This window comes from Zea mays, chromosome 5, assembly GCF_902167145.1.
Source record: "Zea mays cultivar B73 chromosome 5, Zm-B73-REFERENCE-NAM-5.0, whole genome shotgun sequence".
Lineage (NCBI taxonomy): Eukaryota > Viridiplantae > Streptophyta > Magnoliopsida > Poales > Poaceae > Zea > Zea mays.
In genome coordinates, this window is record NC_050100.1 from 69,628,498 (window position 1) to 69,651,209 (window position 22,712).

At 47.3% G+C, this 22,712-nt stretch overlaps 2 protein-coding genes across 3 annotated transcripts; one reads left to right on the forward strand and one right to left on the reverse strand.

Moving 5' to 3' along the window:
* The first annotated feature begins 13,768 nt into the window (after positions 1 to 13,768).
* On the forward strand, positions 13,769 to 17,843 carry LOC100277615 (uncharacterized). The gene is made up of 10 exons (NM_001151128.2): positions 13,769 to 14,059; positions 14,766 to 14,844; positions 14,962 to 15,056; positions 15,586 to 15,690; positions 15,791 to 15,870; positions 16,086 to 16,176; positions 16,268 to 16,375; positions 16,874 to 16,960; positions 17,133 to 17,201; positions 17,429 to 17,843. The coding sequence occupies exons 1-10, from the start codon at positions 13,850 to 13,852 to the stop codon at positions 17,567 to 17,569; spliced, it is 1,065 nt and encodes a 354-aa protein (NP_001144600.2). The 5' UTR covers positions 13,769 to 13,849; the 3' UTR covers positions 17,570 to 17,843.
* A 97-nt stretch (positions 17,844 to 17,940) lies between these two features.
* Positions 17,941 to 19,883, reverse strand: LOC100272878 (putative protein kinase superfamily protein). Of its 2 annotated transcripts, NM_001398892.1 has the most exons (2): positions 19,329 to 19,865; positions 17,941 to 18,889 (listed from the first exon to the last, which is right to left on the reverse strand). In NM_001398892.1, the coding sequence occupies exons 1-2, from the start codon at positions 19,786 to 19,788 to the stop codon at positions 18,201 to 18,203; spliced, it is 1,149 nt and encodes a 382-aa protein (NP_001385821.1). In that variant the 5' UTR covers positions 19,789 to 19,865; the 3' UTR covers positions 17,941 to 18,200. The 2 variants fall into 2 exon arrangements, 1 of the variants encoding a protein (NP_001385821.1); NR_174139.1 differs by lacking the exon at positions 17,941 to 18,889 and having other exon boundaries at positions 19,229 to 19,883.
* Between the last annotated feature and the right edge of the window lie 2,829 nt (positions 19,884 to 22,712).

Here is a 22,712-nt window from a genome sequence, read left to right on the forward strand (position 1 = left end):
ATGCATTATCATTGATCTTGGCAAGAACACGAAATGGACCATCCCCTCGTGGCATCAATTTGGATTTGCGCTGATCAGGAAAACGCTCCTTGCGCAAGTGAATCCAAACCAAGTCCCCCGGCTCAAATAACACTTTCTTCCTATGCTTGTTCATTCTTGCAGCCTTGCGCACTGCTTTGAGCTCAATTGCTTCCTTGGTCTTCTCATGTATCTTTTTTATATATGCAGCACGCTTGGAAGCTTCCATATTGGTTCTTTCCTGCAATGGAAGGGGCAATAAATCTATGGGAGCAATAGGTTTAAACCCATATACAATTTCGAAGGGGCATAAATTAGTTGTAGAATGTACTGCCCTATTATAAGCAAACTCCACGTGTGGCAAACATTCCTCTCAATCCTTCAAGTTCTTCTTTACCATTGTTCGCAGCAGCATTGACAATGTACGATTCACCACTTCAGTTTGGCCATCAGTTTGGGGGTGGCATGTGGTGGAGAACAAAAGTTTAGTCCCAAGCTTTGCCCACAATGTTTTCCAAAAATAGCTCACAAACTTCACATCACGGTCAGATACGATGGTCTTGGGCACTCCATGTAGTCTCACGATTTCTCTGAAAAACAAATTAGCAACATGTGAAGCATCGTCGCTCTTGTTGCATGGAATAAAATGAGCCATTTTTGAAAATCTATCAACCACAACAAAATAGAATCTCTCTTTTTTCGAGTCATCGGCAGTCCTAAAACAAAATCCATGCTTATGTCTTCCCAAGGAATTTTAGGAGCGGATAAAGGAGTATATAAACCATGAGGGTTCAATTTTGACTTAGCTTTGTGACAGGTGACACAACGCTCCACAAATCTGATGACGTCTCTCCTCATCTTGGGCCAATAGAAATGATCACTGAGCATTTCATAAGTCTTCCTTTGTCCAAAATGACCTGTTAGACCGCCTCCATGTGACTCCTGCAATAAAAGCAATCTAACCGAAGAATTTGGTACACAAAGTTTGTTAGCTCTAAACAAAAATCCATCATGTATATGATATTTTTCCCAACCTTTTCCATCTTTACAATGATTGTATGGTTCTGAAAATTCAGGATCATCATTATACATTTCTTTCAAATTTTCAAGACCCAAAACTTTTACCTCTAGTTGATTCAACAACACATTCCTTCGAGACAAGGCATCAGCGACCACATTGTCCTTACCTTTTTTATATTTCACAATGTATGGAAATGTTTCGATAAACTCAACCCATTTGGCATGGCGACGGTTCAGTTTGGCTTGCCCTTTCAAATACTTCAAAGCTTCATGATCGGAATGAATAACAAACTCTTTTGGCCATAAGTAGTGCTGCCATGTTTCAAGCGCTCGGACCAAAGCATACAATTCTTTGTCATACACAGAATAATTTAATTGAGCACCTCCCAATTTTTCACTAAAATATGCTATAGGTTTTCCTTGTTGCATTAAAACTCCTCCTATCCCAATCCCACTAGCATCACATTCTACTTCAAAAGTTTTAGTGAAATCAGGAAGAATAAGTACAGGTGCTTCAGTCAAACGTTTCTTCAATTCTTGAAAAGCATCTTCTTGTGAGTTTCCCCATTTAAATTCAACACCTTTCTTTGTCAATTCATTTAAAGGAGAAGCGATGGTACTGAAATCTCGCACAAATCTTCTATAAAAACCAGCAAGACCATGAAAACTTCTTACTTGACTTACATTCGTTGGAGCTGGCCAATCCTTGATGGCTTTCACCTTGGATTCATCCACCTCTATTCCTTTTGCTGAAACAACAAAGCCAAGAAACACAACATGGTCTGTGCAAAAACTGCACTTCTCAAGATTAGCAAATAATTTCTCCTTTCTAAGCTCATCTAAAACTTGTCAAATGTGTTTCACATGTTCATCAAAAGACTTGCTGTAAATTAGAATATCATCGAAGTAGACAACAACAAATTTTCCAATGAAAGTTCTTAAGACATGGTTCATTAATCTCATAAAAGTACTAGGAGCATTAGTCAACCCAAAGGGCATTACTAACCATTCATACAACCCAAATTTTGTTTTAAATGCAGTCTTCCATTCATCTCCAGTTTTCATTCTTATTTGATGGTATCCACTTCTCAAATCAATTTTATTAAAAATTGTGGAACCACTTAATTCATCAAGCATATCATCTAGTCGTGGAATAGGATGGCGATAGCGAACGGTAATATTATTTATAGCTCTACAATCAACACACATCCTCCAAGATCCATCTTTCTTAGGTACTAAAATCACAGGAACAGCACAAGGGCTTAAGCTTTCACGAACAAAACCTTTATCAAGAAGTTCTTGTACGTGCCTTTGTATTTCCTTAGTTTCTTCGGGATTGGTTCGATATGGTGGACGGTTAGGAAGTGCAGCCCCTGGAATAAGATCGATCTGATGCTCAATCCCTCGAATTGGAGGTAGTCCAGCCGGTGTTTCTGGTGGAAATACGTCTTCATAGTCCTACAAAAGATCAGCCACAACACTAGGAAGAGATGTTATGTCGTTAGGAGAAATCAAAACATCTTTGTTCACAAGTACAAAGAGCACTTGATATGGGTTGTTCCTCACTTCTCTCAGCTCGGATTTTGTGGCTAGCATAACTAGGTGTTCTCCCTCTTCCTTCTTTTTATCTTTGGAATTTGGCTTGTAGCACTCACTCACCGAATTGTGGATGGCACTCAATTTCTTTTGCTCTTCTCCTCCTCTACTTGCTGTACTAATTTCAGTTTTCTTTTGTAAGTGTTCAGCCATGATTTGTTGAGGGGTCATAGGCTTGAGTACAAACTTTCTCCCTTTCAGATCTAGCGTGTATTGATTTGTTCTTCCACAATGTTGAGAATATCGGTCATATTGCCAAGGTCTTCCTAGCAGCATGTGACACACAGACATGGGTGCAACATCACACTCCACTATGTCAACATACTCTCCAATCTTGAACGGAACTTTCACTTTATAACCAATCTTGATATCTCCCGATTCATTCAGCCATTGGACATGATATGGATGAGGGTGTCGCTGCAACTTCAAACCAAGCTTTTCAACCATCTCACGACTTGCAAGATTATGACAGCTCCCTCCATCAATGATCACCTTTACTACTTTGTCTTGCACTTTTGCTCGTGTTTGAAAAAGATTATGTCGCTGTCCAATTTCAGCTTCTTTCATTTGAACACTCAAGATTTGTGTAACCACAAGAGTAGTACCATGCTCAAATTCACATCCCGTATGTTCTTCAGATTTATCAATGTCATTTTCATTTCCTGCTTCAGCTTCCTCTTCACTAGCTGATGTATATTCTCCATCATCAGTCACAAGGATCACATGATTATTTGGACACTCCTTTATGACATGACCACGACCTCCACACTTGAAGCACTGAATACCACTACTCTTGGCTGTTGAACCCACTGACGTTGAAGTGGAGGCTGCTGGTTTATAACTCGTGTTTGGAGCAGCACCGTTCTTTCCACTAGAATTGCCTTGAATATTGGATCGCAAGCCTCCAGTTGAACCTTTTGTTGCTGAGGATGCAGCAGTAAACCTTGAGATCGATTTGCTTCCTCCAGTCATGGTTCGTGCACCATATGACAAGGGCTTGCTGCTCTTAGCATCTTGTTGCAGCTGGCGTTCAGCTTTGGTGGCTTGATGTACCAAATCAATAAGACTTTGGTACGGCTGAAACTCAACAATACGCTGAATGTTGCGGTGTAACCCAGCCATGAAACGTGCAATGGTTTGCTCTTCGTCTTCATACACATTGGCTCTAATCATGGCCTTCTCCATCTCCTTATAATACTCCTCAACAGAGAAACTTCCTTGCCTCAAATTCTGCAATTTATCAAAAAGATCACGCCGATAATGCTTCGGCACAAAACGAATTCTCATTTCTCGCTTCATCTCTTGCCAAGTAACAATAGGGTCCTCTCCATCTTCTTCACGATCACGAAGAAGTTGCTCCCACCAAATCAGAGCATATCCTTCAAACTCAAGAGATGCCATTGCAAGTTTCTTCTCCTCTGAATAATTATGTAGGCGGAAGATTTTCTCCACTTTCAATTCCCATGTGAAATAATCTTCAGGATCAGATCTACCATCAAATTTTGGCATGGTAAACTTAAGTTTCCCAAATCTCTCTTCTTGGTTGACGCCTCTATGATGACGACGACCATAGCGATGTTGAGACTGATCATCCCCAAATTCAGATTCTTCATTGTCATTATTTCTTCGATTCCGGCCTCTTCCTCTACCATATGCAGCACCTTGATTTCTCCTCCCATGTTCACTTGCTCTTCTAGAATAATTTCCTTCATCTTCTTCCTCATCTTCATCATGGTTTCTTACACCGTCGGGGAGTCGACGACGACCTCTGATTTCGGCCATAAGTGTCTGAAGATCTTGTGCCAACAGATCTTGCTTGGCTTCTATGCTTTGTTTGAGCTCATTGAATTGTATCAGGGTGACACATTCTTCAATCTCAACGTTGGGATCCATCTTCCTGCGAAGTTAGTGACAACAAGGCAACAAATATAGGTGGAATATGAAGCTATATAGAATCTCACAACCTCATCACTCTTACCAACCAAAGCTCTTATGAGTTCCCTGCGGGTTGCAAGAAAATGTGTGGTGGTAACAAGAAAGTGGTGGTTAAGCGAATACAAGACCAGAGTACCGATTACGATGGCTTATATGTGGAGCTTGGTGGGGATTAATAAACAAGGGATACAATCTGAATTCTAGTTGTTGTTAAGTTAAATAACCATCCGACTAGAAGTTCCCTGCCTAGTGCTGACCACAAGATTCGAGTGATGTAAATAGATCAAACACACGCGCAAGAAATTTCAGATTTGATGCAGACAAGGAGTATGATTGGAATGCAAGTGTTGCAATCAGATCCAACCAAAATTTTGCACCAAATGACAATAGCAAACTGGTTGAATAACTTGATAAAATTTTCAGCACTTGTGCACATAAACAAATTGATTGTTCTACTTTTCTTTCACAATCTTGTTCAACACTTTTCTTTGGTACTTTTCTTTCTTCTCTTTTTTTGATACTTTTTTTATAGAACTAAACACAGAGATCTGATATGATATTGCACACTTTATAATACTTAACAAACAACTCAACCAACAACTATAACTTAAATAGGATCAAAGTTAACGCGAAGGAAATGATGAGGTTTTTTTTTTCAGAATACTCTTTTTGTGGATATTTTCAGATATATATAAGAGGCTCAAAGGAAAACACAAAGGATAGAGTGACCAGCAACTAAACAAAGATTCTAAGGACTGAAACTTAACAAAACTCACTGGAACAACAGATTGAAAGAAAAGGCTATGGCAAAAATATTTTATGGCTTTTGGGTGGATAGGACGAACACAAAATATATGTAGCTAAGGGTAAAGAATCCTACCGTGGCAACTGAGGCTTTGATACCAGATGATGCGTCACGATGCCCGATCTTCACGACGTAGGATCAATCTTCAGATAACTAGCTTCAAAGAAGCCAAGATAACTTGCTGCAAGCAGCGATAACTAGTGCAACCTGACAAATAAAACTCGAAGCCAACCACCGTCTTTAACCGGCAGCCTGAATCGAGGATTCGCCCAACCACACTCTCAAAGAACCAACCAACACAGCCTACAATCAATCGAGGAGACCTCGAAGGGAGTAGGAGCACCAATTGGGAGCGGATGAAGCCGCCGCTTCTGCAATCCCGCGAAGGAATTCACAAGAGCAAAGGGGTAGAGATCACTCTCAATATTTGTTAGCACACAGCTGAACAAAGGGGGTCTGTTTTAGATTATCATAAGTTGCCTTACATCTTAGACATAGGGGGGTATTTGTACTAGTAACAACCAGCCTTAGCGAGGTATAAACACAAAACAAAAGTATTTTCACGAGCTAATGTGAAGGAGCCTCTTCGGGAGATCTGCAGAGTTGATTTCCGTGTGGCTGTTTGACTTCTGCGCAGTCTTCAGTATTTTGACAATAACTTCTTCTAGGAGTCTTCAAATGACGTGGGACTAGATGCATTGGAAAGCTAACTTGATAAGCTTTCTCACCATATATAGCATGCTTAATGAAACTTCGTAGAATGATGCAGTTTAATACGAAAACTTGGTCATCAAGCTGACTGTTGACCTTCTGACCAGTCGGCACTAAAGTAGGTCGGCTGCCTTTCTGGTAGATGTAGTTAAGTCGGCTTTAGAAGCATTGGAAACTAGACTTCAAGAGCTTTCCAAAAAGTACTTATAGGCCTTCATAGCTTTTGGGAATCAAAAGATATGACTGTTTCTTTTGGACGATTCTGTTGCGCTGGACTGACTCGGATATAGCTCTTCTTGCTGATTCGCCCTTGATATGTTTTATCCTTCCTCTTTGGTGAACCTAAGTAATATCAACATACACGACTTAGGTAGCATAAAATTCTCATTAGTGTTTAAATGAAATTCATAAAGTAGCGCGTGCACCTCTTGCTGTAGCTTCTTAGCTCGGCTACGTGTAATTGGTCCATCAAAGACTTGGGTTGGTGATGATGTTGGTTGTACTTGAGTTGATGTAGTATGACTTGGGGGTTGTAACATGTTGCTTAATGGCGTGGTCATATCAGGTAGACTGGGCCGCCGTGGCTCACCCCATGTCGAATGGGCAAGTAGAGCGTGCCAGCGGCATGATCCTACAAGGGCTCAAGCCTCGGATCTACAACGACCTCAACAAGTTCGGCAAGCGATGGATGAAGGAACTCCCCTCGGTAGTCTGGAGCCTGAGGACAACGCCGAGCCGGGCCACGGGCTTCACGCCGTTCTTTCTAGTCTATGGGGCCGAGGCCATCTTGCCCACAGACTTAGAATACGGTTCCCCGAGGACGAGGGCCTATGCTGACCAAAGCAACCAAGTTAATCGAGAAGACTCGCTGGACCAGCTAGAAGAGGCTCGGGACAAGGCCTTGCTGCACTCGGCGCGGTACCAGCAGTCCCTGCGACGCTACCACGCCCGAGGGGTCCGGTCCCGAGACCTCCAGGTGGGCGACCTGGTGCTTCGGCTGCGACAAGACGCCCGAGGGCGGCACAAGCTCACGCCCCCCTAGGAGGGGCCGTTCGTCATCGCCAAAGTTCTGAAGCCCGGAACGTACAAGCTGGCCAACAGTCAAGGCGAGGTCTACAGCAACGCTTGGAACATCCAATAGCTATGTCGCTTCTACCCTTAAGATGCTTTCAAGTCGTTCATATACCTCGCTCCCACGCAAAGTTTAGTCATCAAGGAAGGGTCGGCCTCGCCTCGGCAAAGCCCGACCCTCCCTCGGGGGCTAAAAGGGGGGAACCCCCTCTGCGTCGAATTTTTTCCTCGAAAAAGATCCTTTCTGCCAGAATGTCTTTCGTGCTTTTCGACTACTTCGAAAGTGGATCCTGAAAACGACGGAGTACACGTAAGCAGCCAAGGCTGACCGAGCCGAGGGACTCCTACGCCTCCGGGATACGGATACCTCACTCATCACCTTCTGCGATAAGTAACTCACGTTCGGATAAGTGATTCCGCGGACCGAACAAGTCTTCACGTTCGGAAACTCTTCTGCCGGAGCGATTCTTCGAGCCTTCTCGACTGCGTCGGTGACAGAACCCCATGGACGGGTAAGAGTGCGCGTAAGCGGTAAGGCCGACCGAGCCGAGGGACTCCTACGCCTCCGGGATACGGATACCTCACTCATCACCTACCATGAGAAGCAACTCTCGCTCGCACAAACAATTCTGTTATCGACAAAAAAGTCCAGATACTCGAAACAAGAGGAAAAGAGACGCAGCTTTACAACACGGTGAGGGTGTGTTTTGGCCTCGGCGACCGCAGAAAACACACGCTACAAGATAATCCGATCCTGCAGGCTCGGATCCAGACAGTTGAGGGAGCCGCAACACCCTCGGCGTCGACAATACCTTCGGCGAGGTCCGACCTAGCCTCGGACGGCGACGCGGTCCGAGGATCTCCACTCCGAAGGACAGCGTCATCACCACACCCGGGCCATCGCCACCAGGGTCTTCTCCGAGAATCCGGCTTGGGCAGGCGCCTCGGCTGGTCGCCCCGAGGCCTCGGCCAGCTGTCCCCCGAAGACATCAGCCCGGCCTGAGACCTCGGAAGATCAACTCCGGCGTCGGTCCCGCTAGCGGACGACCCAGCCAGGCTCCAGCCAACCAAGTCTTCCTTTCGAGCCAACTCTGCCTCTGTCCATGCTGACACCGCTACCCCTGGCCTCGGCTCATCGAAGAGCGGCCGAGGGGTTCCTTTAACTAAGCAAGGGAAGCCTCGGACAACAAGGCCGACTGAGCCGAGGGACTCCTACGCCTCCGGGATACGGATACCTCACTCGTCACCTTTACACGGGGCGACTCACGCTTGGTGAAGCGGTTCGGACAACCAACAGGCGAGTCTTAGTGCTCGAAAATAAGGAAAAAACACGGCTCCGTGCCGAAATTACATACATGTTCAGGCCTCGACAGCCACAATGAACAAAACACTGGCATTCAAAGTGACATTACAAACGGAACCCCGGTTCCACCTCCGCAGGTACGAACAACCCCACTCGATGGGGGGGGGGGGCTGCGGAGCAACGGAAGACCGACGAACGGCGCGCCGTCGCCCGCTCCGGCAGCGGCGACGACGACAACTTCTGCTCCGGGGGGCCGAACAGCGGCAGCGATGACCTCAGGGCGGATGCTGCTGCCAGGAGGCCCCCGCCCATGCCCAAACTCGTGAGGCAAGGACGAGCAGAAGGCCATAGAGTTGGAGGTCGGTCCATGGGCGGCCCTGGCTATCTCGTCGGCGGAAGAACCTCTTCCAGCTACCGTGGCGGAAGCCGGCACCGAGAGCGGCTCCGAAGCCACTCGGGTCCGAGAGCCAGGCAGGCGGCAGCTGCCAGCGCCACGGACGACAACCGCCCTTCCCCCCGATCACTAAGGGAAGGAGCGGGCCACCGCCCACGCAGGGCCCGACCCCAACTCGGCACACTCCCCTCCCTAGCCCTGGTGATGAAAATCCTTGAGGCTGAGGGAGGGGCAGAGGCCGCGGCCCGGTTTGCTTTCCCCCGCCATCGAACTGGAGGTCACCATCTTGGGTGATCGCCGGCGGAGGGGTGCATCCGGGCTGCATGATGAAAATCCTTGAAGGCGAACGATGGCTGAAAGGTACCAACTCCCACGGAGTTGCGTTCCCCCAACGACAAGGCGGAAAGATTGCGGGTATCCCCCATCCGGGGGCTTGGAAGGTGGAAAGGCACGATGCATAAGGGAGCGCGAAGATATGGTCGCCTTTCAAGGGGGTCACCCTCCTTTTAAAGGCGACTCTCCCTACTTGCGTCCCCAACCGTCGAGGGCTGAGTCTTCTCCGACACGCTCCAAGGTCCTCCCCCTACGGCGCGGGGGCTGGGTCCCACACGTCATGCAAGCCGGCCCAGAGCAGAAGAAGCCAAACCGCCGCGCGCGGTGCGTGCAACCGCCCAGCGGATCACAAGCGGCTCTCCACTTTTGCCCAGACTAGCGGGCGAAAGGGCGGGCAGCCCTGCAGGCGGCATGCAACCGCGCCAAGTGGGCGCACTTCTCCGACTTCCAGCACGCCCAGCATGGAGGCCCAGGCCCACGCGTCATGCAACCGGCGCGCCAGATGCTTCGTGCAAGCAACTGCACCACCACTTGCGCCACTACCGCGCCTCCTCGACTGCGGAACCGATACCGCGACTCGAGGCGACCCAGCGCACGACCCAGCAGCGCCAACCTGGCGCGACGGTCAATGCAGCCAAAAATGGGCCGGCAGTAATGGCGGTGGCAGGCGGGCAGGAGCAGCGGTCACGTCGTTAGCCAAGCTTACGTCCCATCCGGGGACAGCGAGAGAACCCTCTCTCACGGCGTGAAGACGACGCGCCCGTGTTCCGTTCCTCGAACGGCCCGCGCACGCGCAACGGCCGCCCCGCGAACCACTCGCTCCGTCGCATTAACTCCGCGGCGGGACAGCCGGCGCCTCTGGCAGGAGAAGCGAGCGACGCTACGCCTTCGCCATAATGACCGCGTCAAAAAAGGTACGCCGCGTCGTTCGATTTCGTATCCTTTTCCTTTTTTCCTCTTTCTCTCTCTTACAACAGGGACCGGGAAAGGGGGATACCCCGAAAAGGATCCTTCCCCGTGAAGGAACCAGGCTCCGAGCCTCCCTACTGATCAGAGGTTCGAAGGCTGGCCCCTCGGAAGGGTTCAACAGCCGCCTCAGAGCACGTGGGCTCCACACCCACTACTGGTCAGAGGTTCGAAGGCCGGTCCCTCGGAAGGGTTCAACGGCCGCCTCAGGCCACTCGGGCTCCGCGCCCACTACTGATCAGGGGTTCGAAGGCTGGCCCCCGAAGGGTTCACAGCCGCCTCAGACACAGAGCGAGGGATGACCATGGGTACGTTCGATACATAACCAAGGCTCGGGAACGATCTTGTAACGGAATCCCATCAGAGGGAGGCATCGAGCCCTCGGACCCCGTCGACAGGGGACCGGGTCCGGCAGATCACCCGCAGGTATTTTTGGGCGCGCCTCTGGGCCTTTAGCCGACCCCTAGGGAATGGGGCACGGACGTCCGCTCGGATTACCCGCCTGTAGCTCACCGGAGACACCATGTTCGGCGCCCACCGAGGGCAACATGGCGCTTTCCCCCCCTCCTCCTTGCGGAAAGGCGACGCAGGGGCGTATGTAAAAAAGTCGAGTCTGCCCCTGACCGCCCTCTCGCCCTGTGTAGAGGCTCGGGGGCTGCTCTCGCAAACCCGGCTCTGGCCAAACCGTTGACAGCGTCAACATACCAGCCCGAGAACTTGGGACCTGACCGTACACCCGGGCTACGGCCAGCTCGCATGAGGGAACGACCAGACCAGCCAAAGCATTACGCGAGGCATTAAGACCTTGGAGGAGTCAAACCACTCCTCCGAGGCCTACACCCGGCGGGTGCGCTCGCGCGCACCCACCGGAACAAAACACAACCGAGAAAGGCTGGTCCCCTTGCAAAAAAGTGCGACGAAAGCCTCCAAGCGAGTGCTAACACTCCCTTCGAGGCTCGGGGGCTACTGTCGGGGACCATAATTAGGGGTACCCTCAATGCTCCTAATTCTCAGCTAGTAACCCCCATCAGCATAAAGCTGCAAAGGCCTGATGGGTGCGATTAAGTCAGGGATCGGTCCATTCAAGGGACTCGATCACGCCTCACCCGAGCCTAGCCTCGAACAAGGGCAGCCAACCCCGGAGGATCTCCGCCTTGCCCGAGGCCCCCTCCAGCGGCGAACATATTTCCGGCTCGCCCGAGGCCATGTCTTCGCCAAGAAGCAACCCTGACCAAATCGCCACGCCGACCGACCAAATCGCAGGAGCATTTAATGCAAAGGTGGCCTGACACCTTTATCCTGACGCGCGCCCTTCAATCGACAGAGCCGAAGTGACCGCCGTCACTTCGCCGCTCCACTGACCGGCCTGACAGAAAGACAGCGCCGCCTGCGCCGCTCCGACTGCGGTGCCACTTGACAGAGTGAGGCTGACAGGCAGTCAGGCCCGGCCGCAGGCGCCATAGGAAGCTCCGCTCCGCCCGACCCAGGGCTCGGACTCGGGCTAAACCCCGAAAGACGGCGAACTCCGCTCCGCCCGACCCAGGGCTCGGACTTGGGCTCAACCCCAGAAGACGACGAACTCCGCTTCGCCCGACCCCAGGGCTCGGACTCAGCCCTGGCTTCAGCCGACGGTCTCTGCCTCGCCCGACCCAGGGGCTCGGACTTGACCACGGCCACGGAAGACAGACTCGACCTCGGCCTCGAAGGAGCCTCCACATCACGCAACCTAGGGCGCGGGCCAGCCACGTCAACAGGAGGCGCCATCATTACCCTACCCCGAGCTGACTCAGGCTACGAGGAACAAGACCGGCGTCCCATCTGGCTCGCTCCGCCAGATAGGCAATGATAGCGCCCCGCACACTCCCTGACGACGGCGACTCTCGGCCCCCTTACGGAAGCAAGAGGACGTCAGCAAGGACTCAACCGCCCCGATAGCTGTCCTTCCGCCAGGCTCCAGCGCTCCTCCGACAGCCACGACATCACACCAACTGGGTGCCAAAACCTCTCCGGCTGCCACGACGGCGTGTACTTAGGGCACTAGCTCCCCTCCGCTAGACACGTAGCACTCTGCTACACCTCCCATTGTACACCTGGATCCTCTCCTTACGTCTATAAAAGGAAGGACCAGGGCCCTCTTACAGAGGGTTGGCCGCGCGGGGACGAGGACGAGACAGGCGCTCGCGTGAGGCCGCTCGCTCCCTCTCCCGCGTGGACGCTTGTAATCCCCTACTGCAAGCGCACCCGACCTGGGCGCGGGACGAACACGAAGGCCGCGGGATTTCCACCTCTCTCACGCCCGTCTCCGGCCACCTTTCTCCCCCCTTCGCGCTCGGCCTCGCGCCGACCCATCTGGGCTGGGGCACGCAGCGACATTTCACTCGTCGGCCCAGGGACCCCCCGGTCTCGAAACGCCGACAGGTTTATTAAGAAAACCCTCACTAGAAATCAATTTTTAGTGACGGTTCCTTAAAAAAACCATCGCTAAAAATCATGGATTTCTAATGTCGGTTTTATCAAGGAACCACCACTAGTGATGATTTTCTTAATAAACCACCCCTAGAAAATAACACTAGTGTTTGATAACTAAAACCGCCTGTAAAAACTAAACCCCACCGCAAGCTTTAAGCTCTTTTCTACTAGTGTTCTTTAGTTATTGTAGTTTATCACATCTTCGATAGTGATTTATAAGTTCGCTCTGAGTATATTATTAAAATAGAGAAACCATTTCTCAATTAAGAGCGATCCGATGTACACATTTCAGGCTCAAGATAATGTGAGGTTGTCATGTAGTACTATCCATATATGTGAGCAAGCAATGCACTAGAACGAAGTTAATACTAGTGCATAGATTTTGTTAGAGGTAGTAAATGTGTCGTACTGTCAATCAAATGAGCTTACTTTAGGGTTTGTCAGACACAACTCTCGTTCCTCTAAAATTGACTCTGACTCTATCTTCTCTTAAAGAGCAACTTTTCTATAGAAGCTAGTATTTTTTTAATAAATTATTTAGCAAAACAATTTCTCTTGAGGTGAGAGAAGGGTAAGACGAGAAGTAGGGAAGGAGCCAATAGAAACTAATTTTTTGAATTCCAACTTCTCATTATAAAATAGCTCCGACTCCTCGGTACTTTTTATTAAAAATATTTTTCTGAGATCATTTAGAAGCTCTCGCAGAGTCAGAGCTGGTTTACAAACCCTCCCAAACATGCCTACTTTTGTTCGCTAATAGGATTAATCTATAGTAACTAAAGCAATCCTCGCAGTAACATCGTGACGATAAGACAACAGTGATGTCTAATTTGTCATTATTCTTTGAAAACGATTTTGTCAATATTTTTCTTCTGGTAAGCAAGGCAGCGGATGCGAATTGATTTTGTACCACGGCTCTCTAGACAACATATAACGATGTTTAATGGCATGTGCATATACTTTTTGTTTGATAATAATAATAACAATAATAATAGTAACTAACAAAAATAAAATGAAAGAAAAGAGAGTGACCCATTTGCTTTGTGCCGGGTCCACACGACAGGGACCCAGCAAAGTGAGGGTGACGTGTAAGGCACAGGCAGCCGCACGAACACGCACAAAAGTAGCATGAGGAAGGGTTCCATCCAAAACCGAAATCCAAATTCCAATTCAATCCCTCCGTCGCTCGCTCCAATCATCCCCACCGCTTCACCGCCCGCGCCACCCAATGTCAGGCGACGGCGACGCGCGCGGCCTCGAGGCAGCGGCGGCCACCGCGGCAGAGGCGGCGCGGGAGCTGCGCGAGGCGGCCGCGGCCCTCGTCGCCACCCGCGCCGCTGAGGAGGACGCGCTGCGCCGCCGCGCCGTGGCGCTCGAAGCCGACGTCCGCCGCCTCCAGGCCTCGCTCCACGCCCTCGATCCCTCCACGCTCGACAAGGTCCTCCTCGCCTTCTCTTCCTTCACATCTCCTCCTGCTAGGCTCTGGCTCATGAAAGCGCGGTTGCACCTCCCGCGTCTCGGATCGCGATTAGCTTGACGACGCGGATTTATGCCCCTGCGGCGGGCATTTCATCAAAACTTGCGCCGCGATCCCATCCGTTTCCCCCCTGTGTAAATCTCGTGCATGGCATGGAGATGCTTGCCTGCATGATTAACTAGGTTGCCTTGATGCACGCTCTGGAATGGTTACGCCCCACTACTGTTTCGGATGTTCCACGATAAGATTTCATTCTATTCTGGTAGCTTGTCGTCTGTCTGTGTCTCACAAGTCACAAGCTTGGAGTTGTGTCAATAACACCACTTCTATAGATATCGGTCTCAAATCCGAATTCAAACTAATTAATCAAAGGTTGACAGGCTTTGTGCACATGACTTCAGTTATTCTTCCGTTTTGATTTGGATGTTTACATGGTTTGGATTATGCAAGTTATGTGTAGTGTGGCAGAGACAGCTGCATTGTATGAATGCATTGGGCTAAGGATGTTAATCTGTGCTACTGAAACGTAACCTCTTGTAAAACTCTAAGCATCTTCTTATGGATTAGCACCATGCAGATCCTTGCAAGACCACTAGGTTTTAAATGACCTACTGGCAGCCTCTGTTCTTGTTTTAAATGTGACAATTCATGTTTGCACTTGATGCAGGTCGAGGAGGAATTGGAGCGTGCCAGGGTGGCAATCACGGATAGTGATGTGGCTTCGTTTCTTCCCAGCAAGCGGAATGGTTAGATATGTTTTTCTTCTTGTATATACTGTACCCGTTTTGCTCTGGGCTCAAGTTTAATTGTTATCGATGGATCGTGATTTGTTAATTTTGATGTACTTTCATCTGGACATGCAGGCAAGTTTCTTAAGACATTTCTAGGCCCTGTGAATGTGCGGGTGGCGAGGAAGGAAGATAAACTCAAAATCAAGGATGAGTACAACAATTATAGGGTATTCTTCAGACACTCCTTCAATATTGTTCAGAAGATCTTTTTTGGCAGGGGTTTTCAGAGATGATATCAAGAACCGAGATAACAGTATTGTCAGCTTAAACTTTTCACCTTTTTTAGTGATAACTTATGGGTTCTGATGTTTCTTCAATTGGCATAAATCTTGATTTCTGTAAGCATTATGATGAAACTTGTACAATATATGTCACTTTTAATGTGCCATTGTGTACAAAATTTTAGGAGAAAATGAAATCATCAGGGTAAAACATGACTAATTCAGCAAGTTCTTCAAGTAAAACATCTAGCCTGTTTTGGGTGATTCAATTATATTTTACAAACCTCTAGTTAGTACAGGAACACATAATACTGGGCTTTATGCTTGTGAATGCATAGTAATGTTGTGTAAAAACTATACTTTTTGGGTTTTAAAGTAATCCTTAGATCTTTGGGCCGAACAGATATTTCATCTTGTGAACTATAAGGATGCTTCACACCAATGGTGTTGATGTTTTAACCTGTTCTATTGGCAGGATAGGACAGCCTATAAGTTTCTGTTATTTCCATCTATCCTCCTCCTACTGAGATGGTGGATATGGGATGGATGCCTTCCAGCATTGGCTGTTCAAATTTACCAGGTGTTTTGTCGATACTTTGATACTCCTTAGAATATTTAGCTGTGCTGATCACTGCATTGTCCAACAAGAACTATCTAAATAATGTCTTGCTGCTTCTCAGGCTTGGTTACTATACCTGTACACAAGCTTTGCTTTGCGTGAGAATGTATTAATTGCGAATGGAAGTGACATTCGTCCATGGTAAGGGATCATCACCCTAATGTTTCACTGCTTAAGATATTTAATATTTTACTGCAGCATGTAAGGTTAGCTGCATATGTCCATTTTAAAAACATAGTAGCTGATTAAATGTTAGTCAAGTCGAACAATTTATTGACTGTGTTTACTTTATTGTCTGGTTAATTCTCTTTTCCAATGCATGCCTTTTCTATCATGATTCACTGCTACATTTTTAGGTGGATATATCATCACTATCTAGCAATGCTGATGGCTCTTATTAGCCTTACATGGGAGATAAAGGGACAGCCTGATTGTTCTAGCAAGCAGGTACTTGTTCTTTTTTATGGGAAGAAGCACTAATGCTGGCATCGTTTGGTAAATCTTCTAATGTTGCACTCAAACAATAATATTTTTGCAGAGGGGGGTGCAACTTTTCTTGCGCTGGGCAATCATGCAAGGCATTGCAATGCATCTACAGAATAGATACCAGCGGCAAAGATTGCGTACTCGAATAGCTCTAGGAAAGGTAAGGCCTTGTTTGAATTTAAGCATTGGAAACTTTTAATATCAATACATAGATTAAGTGTATATCATGTAAGTAATCCAAACACGATCCTAACTGAAATTACAAAAAGGTCATTGCATATGATGAAACATTTTTCGAACCAAGGAAAGTTTTCCGTTTCCATTAGCGTCATAGTGGAAATTTGGATATGACAAAATTGGATGCATGGGGATTTTTTCTCTCTCGAAAGCGCAGGAGAACTGCACGATTATATATTTAAGAAGAAAGAGATAAGGTCCAAAAGGACCAGTACATCACTAGGTGCTTACAAAGAACAACTCAAGTTAATCAATGTTTCTCTGATTTAGTACATTAAAAAAGAAACAGGCAGTGAATTATCTTAAAAGAAGTCTTGTGGGCAGAGCTAATTGGTAGAATGTGAACCTGTGAAGAGTATTGTGTCATATCATTATCTAATACCTTTTTAAGGTTAACTTAACTTCTCTCCCAATTAACAAGGCTAAAAGAATGGATGTCGTTGCTGGCGAAACAGCTGGTGTGGAGGGGCAGCTCTTGCTGCTATATCCTGTCCTTTTCATATTACAGGTATGTTGCGTGTGCAATTCGAATCATGGCAGATCCGGGTGTTTTGTCGAACTGAGTTGCCACTCGAACCCTCCAGAATAAGTTGCTGGTCCTTCATGCATAAATCATGTCTAATTGGACCCATTTGTTTGTTGCACTGATGCACCTGGTGCGGATGCTCCCATGTTTTCAGGGTTTCGAAGCATATGTTGGAGTTTTGCTTCTTCAGACGGCTTTGCATGGGCTTGCTTCCGAATGGCAGGCAAGAATGATTCAACAGTTATCACTATTGACAGTCGAATGTCAGATAGGATTAAAAAAAATTCTCTAGCTGCCCTTGAATGAATTTATTGCCTTTCCCAATGTTTGAAATTCTGGGTGGTGGTATTCTGGAGGGATAGGTCAAACTGTCTTGAATAGAATCATGACATGCCACTTGGGCACTTGTCCTGAACTGAAATTTACACCTCAATTTTGTTTTTTTACCAGGTCTTAGTCTGCGGGATCTTGCTGGTGGTTATGGCAGTCGGCAACTTTGTCCACACTATGGAGACACTGGTACTGAAACTGAGGTTTAAAGCAAAGATGAAGAAAGCGAAGAGCAGACAGGATCGCCCGCATCAAAATTGACAGGCATCATCGTCCTTGGAAAACAAGGATGCTGACACCGCCTCTTTTGTAAATCCTTTGACCCACATTAACATTTTTTGCCTGCTTGTCATTCTCTCTCTCTTTTTTTTTTGGTAATTGGCCCTGTAACATTGAAGTTGATATTCCACACAACACGGTGGATGAAACCATATTTGTTCGCTCTTGGATGAGAACTGAGTTTGGCATGTACTATATATTTTTCTGTATGAAACCTCTGGGTTCTGAAATAAGATGATGTGTATCTGAAGCTGTGAATTGACAGAGGGGCTCTATACAAATAATGGAGCAGAGGCTTTTGTAAGGTCAGATGTTGTCATGTAGTGTACTTGTTATACAGAGATCGGTATGAATGGTTAGCAGATCTTTCTTTTCAACAATCATAATATGAGGTGTCTGGTCCTCCAAAAGCTTTCGGCCACAACCTGAATGACAAGCACTCCCCTGCCTCTGCCTGCTACACAGGATCACTCAATCATTGAGGGGCGATAGTGTCTTGATGGTTTGAGGTCATGGTACAATGCAAAGGATAGTGTCTCGGGACTAATCCATTTTTCTTACAATCCTAAATTTTGTACCCCTAACTAATAAACATCAAGGACAATGCAAGGAATCATGTGAGCTCCAGCAGCTTGCTGAGCTGGATATGGTGGCCGTAACCCGCCTTGGCGATGGACCTCGCCGCTTTCTCCGCGATGGCGGCGCGCACCTGCGCCATCGACGGCCGGAGCCCGGGCTGCGCGGCCAGGCACTCCACGGCGAGCTCGGCCACGCTGGCGGCCTCCTCCTCGTCGAGCCCGCCGTCCCCGAGCCTGCCGTCGACGAGCCCCGCCACCCCGCGCTCCCTGACCCGCGGCAGGATCCGCGCCGTCAGGTTCTGGGCCTCGGACGCCGGCGGCAGGCCGGTGACGGCCTCGAGCAGCAGTACGCCGAAGCCGTACACGTCGGACTTGGTGGACACGATGCCCGTGCGGAGGAAGAAGGGGTCGGCGTAGCCCGGCGATCCCACGGCGGCGCGCGCCGGCGCCACGGCCGCCGAGAAGCCCTCGCAGGCGGAGCCCAGGTCGCAGAGCCGCGCGCCGCCGTCGAAGAGGAGCACGTTGGACGCCGACACGTCGCCGTGCACCACGGCGGTGGAGGTGCCGCCGCCGCCGCCGCAGTGCAGGTGCTCCAACGCGCACGCCACGTCGTGGAGGGCGCGCATGCGCTGCGCCCACGGCAGCGGGGCGGCCGCCGTGCCGTGGAGCGCGTCCGCCAGCGTGCCGCCGGCGAGGTACTCCAGCACCAGCGCGCCTTCTTCCTCTGCATGCATGCAGTAACAATCATTAGTTTACCACTCTACTCGACTCGACATGGGTAAATTCACTTGGGATGGGAATGGGACAGCGAGGCGACGACCAAGCTGAAGTGCAGCGCAGGTTTGACGAGAGGAGGTGGGGGAGTCGCCGTACAAAAAATAAATGAATAAATAGCGGTTGCTCTCAACTCTCGTTAGGTAGGGAGTAAAGTGATGTCACGCGCGCGGCAATTTGGAAATGCATTTTTTTTCCAGATCACTACTATAAAGCCTGCTCGATCAGGTCGTCTACCCATTCGTTTCCCTTTCTTTTTGGGTAGTATATTATTTCTTTTGTTTTTTCGTTAAAAAAAACATGAGCTTGACTGACTTCGTGTGCTAATAAGCAAAGTGTAAACAGAATAGTATATAAAAAAAAGAAAAAAACATATATTTAATTTGCACCGTGGTCGTCGGAGTAGGCGAGGAGCGCGACGATGTTGGGGTGTCGGAGGCGGCGGAGCAGGTCCAGCTCCTGCCGGAAGGCGCGCAGCCGGCGCTCGCCGCCGCACCAGCGGTGCACCTTGACGGCGACGGGCGAGCCGTCAAGGAGCCTGGCGAGGTAGACTGCGCTGGAGCCGCCGCGGCCCACCACGGCGGACTCGTCGAACCCGCCTGTCAGCGCCTCCACCTCCCGCCACGCCAGCCGCCGCGGCGCCTCCTCCTCCTCCTTCTTGACGGCTATTGACGCTGCTCGCTGCTGCTGCTGGTTGGCCGCTGGCGGTGGCTGACGATGGCGTGGCGCTGCTGCTCGCGCCTCGGCGCCGGAGGCCAGGAAGTGGCGGATGAGGAGGAAGGCGATGGCGCCGGAGGCCAGCAGGAGGACGCAGCAGAAGAGCAAGGAGAGCGCCACGGCCACGTCCATGGCGCGCGCCCCCCGGCCGGCCTCTCGCTCTCGCTCTCGCTGCTGTCAGAAGCCAGCAGCCGCCCACAACGTAACACGGAACCGGAAGGAAAAGTGGTGGCAAGTTACAAGGCCGAGCTTGATACATATGCACCAGCTAACTTCATTAACTTAGCTTAGCTTCCTTCTCTCGCCCGCTCGGTAGTTGGAGAGGGCCACTCTTCCATCTTAAAATTTGTGTACGTGGATACAAATTCAAAATCTTTGGGTTTTTTTATACATATGATGGAAGACACTAAACTAATGCCTGTTTTGGGTCACCTAGTAGACATAATTAATAAAGTTTAGGGGACTTGTAATCCAGCTTATTTTATACAGATTATATAGTCCAGTTCATATAATCCTATTAGATATGTTTGTTTATATAAACTATTAGTGGATAAAACGCTTAACAATAATCTAAAATAAGCGTCTAATGACCTGCTTATGGATTATCATAATCTATGTACCTAGATTATATAATCCACTCTAATAATCTGTTTTGTTTGTTTGTCTTTTAACTTATTTAAGCTGAATTATATAATCTAAATGACAAACAAACATGGTCTAAAGCTTAATCAAGTGTTACTTAGACACCATGGATTAAAAAGAATTATTATTTTGGACAAAGACTATCTTTTAGCTCATATTCCGTTAGCGATCTAATTGCTCGCCTGGTTGGAAACTCAAAATCAGTTCACCTTTAGTCCATCTACGTGTCTATTTTATTGAAAAATGGCTCTAATCATTTTCTCTACATCCGTTTTTAATATTTGTCGCTCAGTAGTTCATTGTTTTGAACTAAAATGTGACAAATATAAAATAATGGAGAAAGTATTTGTTTCTTAAGGTGAAGGCAAACAAATTAAAATAAAAACGTATACCTGACTTGTAATTGTCGGTGAGGTGAACCGTCGCCGTCTTTCTGTTGCTTTCGTACCGACGATGATGGCGACGATCAAAATGTCAGCAGGAAGCAACAACTAACTGCTCCAGGTTAACACACCATATGCATAATGCATGTGTTATATCATCGGGATATATATTTTATTATAGTAACGAATGCTGTACGTATTTTTCTTAACACACACACACAGAAGGTAGCTGTTTTGTTTAGATATACCGACACACATATATAAAGCAACCCCGTTGAGATTAAGTACGTGACTAATGTAATGATGAATCGATGATGATTTGACTTGTTCTGTTACTAGCTAGTGTGATGTCATCAATTATATTCACTGCTACTATCATTGCCATATACGGAGTCAGAGCCTGCTTGGCAGGATCCCGAAAGCTTCACCCAAATTCTTACGACGACACCAAAAACTCGCAAAAAACACCTCAATCAGGCAATAATTGGATGGCTTGAACAACCAAGAAAACAATCAGATAAAAAATCCAAAAGAAGCCAAATATCGTCTGACTAGTGCAGCATTTTTTTTACGAAAACCACCATAATTTGTCATTTTTGCCGGTACCGAAGGCTAACAAATATAAAATTTTCACGAATAAATGGTCGCTACAAAAAATTTAAAAATGTGTTTTATAGCAAAAAAAAACATACATAGGGAAAATAATAGGAACTTCTCGTCGAAGATCGATGGGCATATGACTGACCTTTTTGGCAAAAAAGTCTATGAAAGACATTTTTCGTTAATACCAAAAGCTAACACCTATGGTTTTTTTTCAATACCGAAGGCCATAAATGGCCGTTTACTTACCACACATATGTTTTTTTGACATAAACCACATTATTTGGTTTTTAGTGGAGGCCATTTATCGACAAAAAATCCATATGTATTAGCCTTTGATATTAACGAAAACTCACGCTTTGGCCGTTTTCGACCAAAACTGTTGGCCATATGCCCATTGATCATGAGTGAGAGGCTCATATTACTTACCCCACATATGTTTCCTTGATAAAAACCACATTATTTTGTTTTTGATGAAGACCATTTATCAGTCAAAAATCCAAAGATGGGTAGCCTTTGATATTAAAGAAAACTAACACTTTGGCCATTTTTATTAAAGATGCCAACAATATGTCTATTGATTGTGAGTGAGAATCTCCTATTACTTACTCCACAGATGTTTCCTTGGCATAAACCACATTACTTGGTTTTTGGTGTAGACTATTTATCGGTTAAAAATTCATAGGTGTTAGACTTCGATATTAACGAAAACTCACGCTTTAACCATTTTTGGCCAAAAATGCTGGTCATATGCCCATTGATCATGAGTGGGAGTCTCATATTACTTAAACCACACATGTTTTCTTAACACAAATCATATTATTTAGATTTTTATGGAGACCATTTATCGATAAAAAATCCATAGATGTTAGCCTTCAATATTAACGAAAACTCACGTTTTGGCTGTTTTCAGCCAAAAATGACAACCATATGTCCATTGATCATGAGTGAGAGGCTTATATTGCTTACCCCACACATCTTTCCTTGACATAAATAACATTATTTGGTTTTTGGTGGAGACCGTTTGTCTGTAAAAAATCATAGGTGTTAGCTTTCGATATTAACAAAAACTCACGCTTTGGCCGTTTTTTGGCCAAAAATACTAGGCATATGCCCATTGATCGTGAGTGAGAGTCTCCTATTACTTACTACACACATGTTTACTTGATGCAAACCACATTATTTGGTTTTTGGTGGAAACAATTTATCGATAAAAATCCATAGGTGTTAATCTTCGATATTAACGAAAAGTCACGCTTTGGTCGTTCTTGGCCAAAAATGTTAGCCATATACCCATTAATCGTGAGTGAGAGTCTCCTATTACTTACCCACACAAGTTTCCTTGACATACCACAATATTTAGGTTTTGGTGGAAACCTTTTAGTGGTAAAAAATCCATAAGGGTTAGCCTTCAATATTAATAAAAACTCC

Excerpts from the sequence above, each read along its gene's own strand:
- LOC100277615 (NM_001151128.2), top strand. The coding sequence starts at position 13,850 with ATGTCAGGCGACGGCGACGCGCGCGGCCTCGAGGCAGCGGCGGCCACC. Across the intron at positions 15,871-16,085 it reads GGAAGTGACATTCGTCCATG|GTGGATATATCATCACTATC; the intron begins GTAAGGGATCAT and ends CTACATTTTTAG. Across the intron at positions 17,202-17,428 it reads GGCTTGCTTCCGAATGGCAG|GTCTTAGTCTGCGGGATCTT; the intron begins GCAAGAATGATT and ends TTTTTTTACCAG.
- LOC100272878 (NM_001398892.1), bottom strand. The coding sequence starts at position 19,788 with ATGGACGTGGCCGTGGCGCTCTCCTTGCTCTTCTGCTGCGTCCTCCTG. Across the intron at positions 18,890-19,328 it reads CGCCTACTCCGACGACCACG|AGGAAGAAGGCGCGCTGGTG; the intron begins GTGCAAATTAAA and ends GCATGCATGCAG.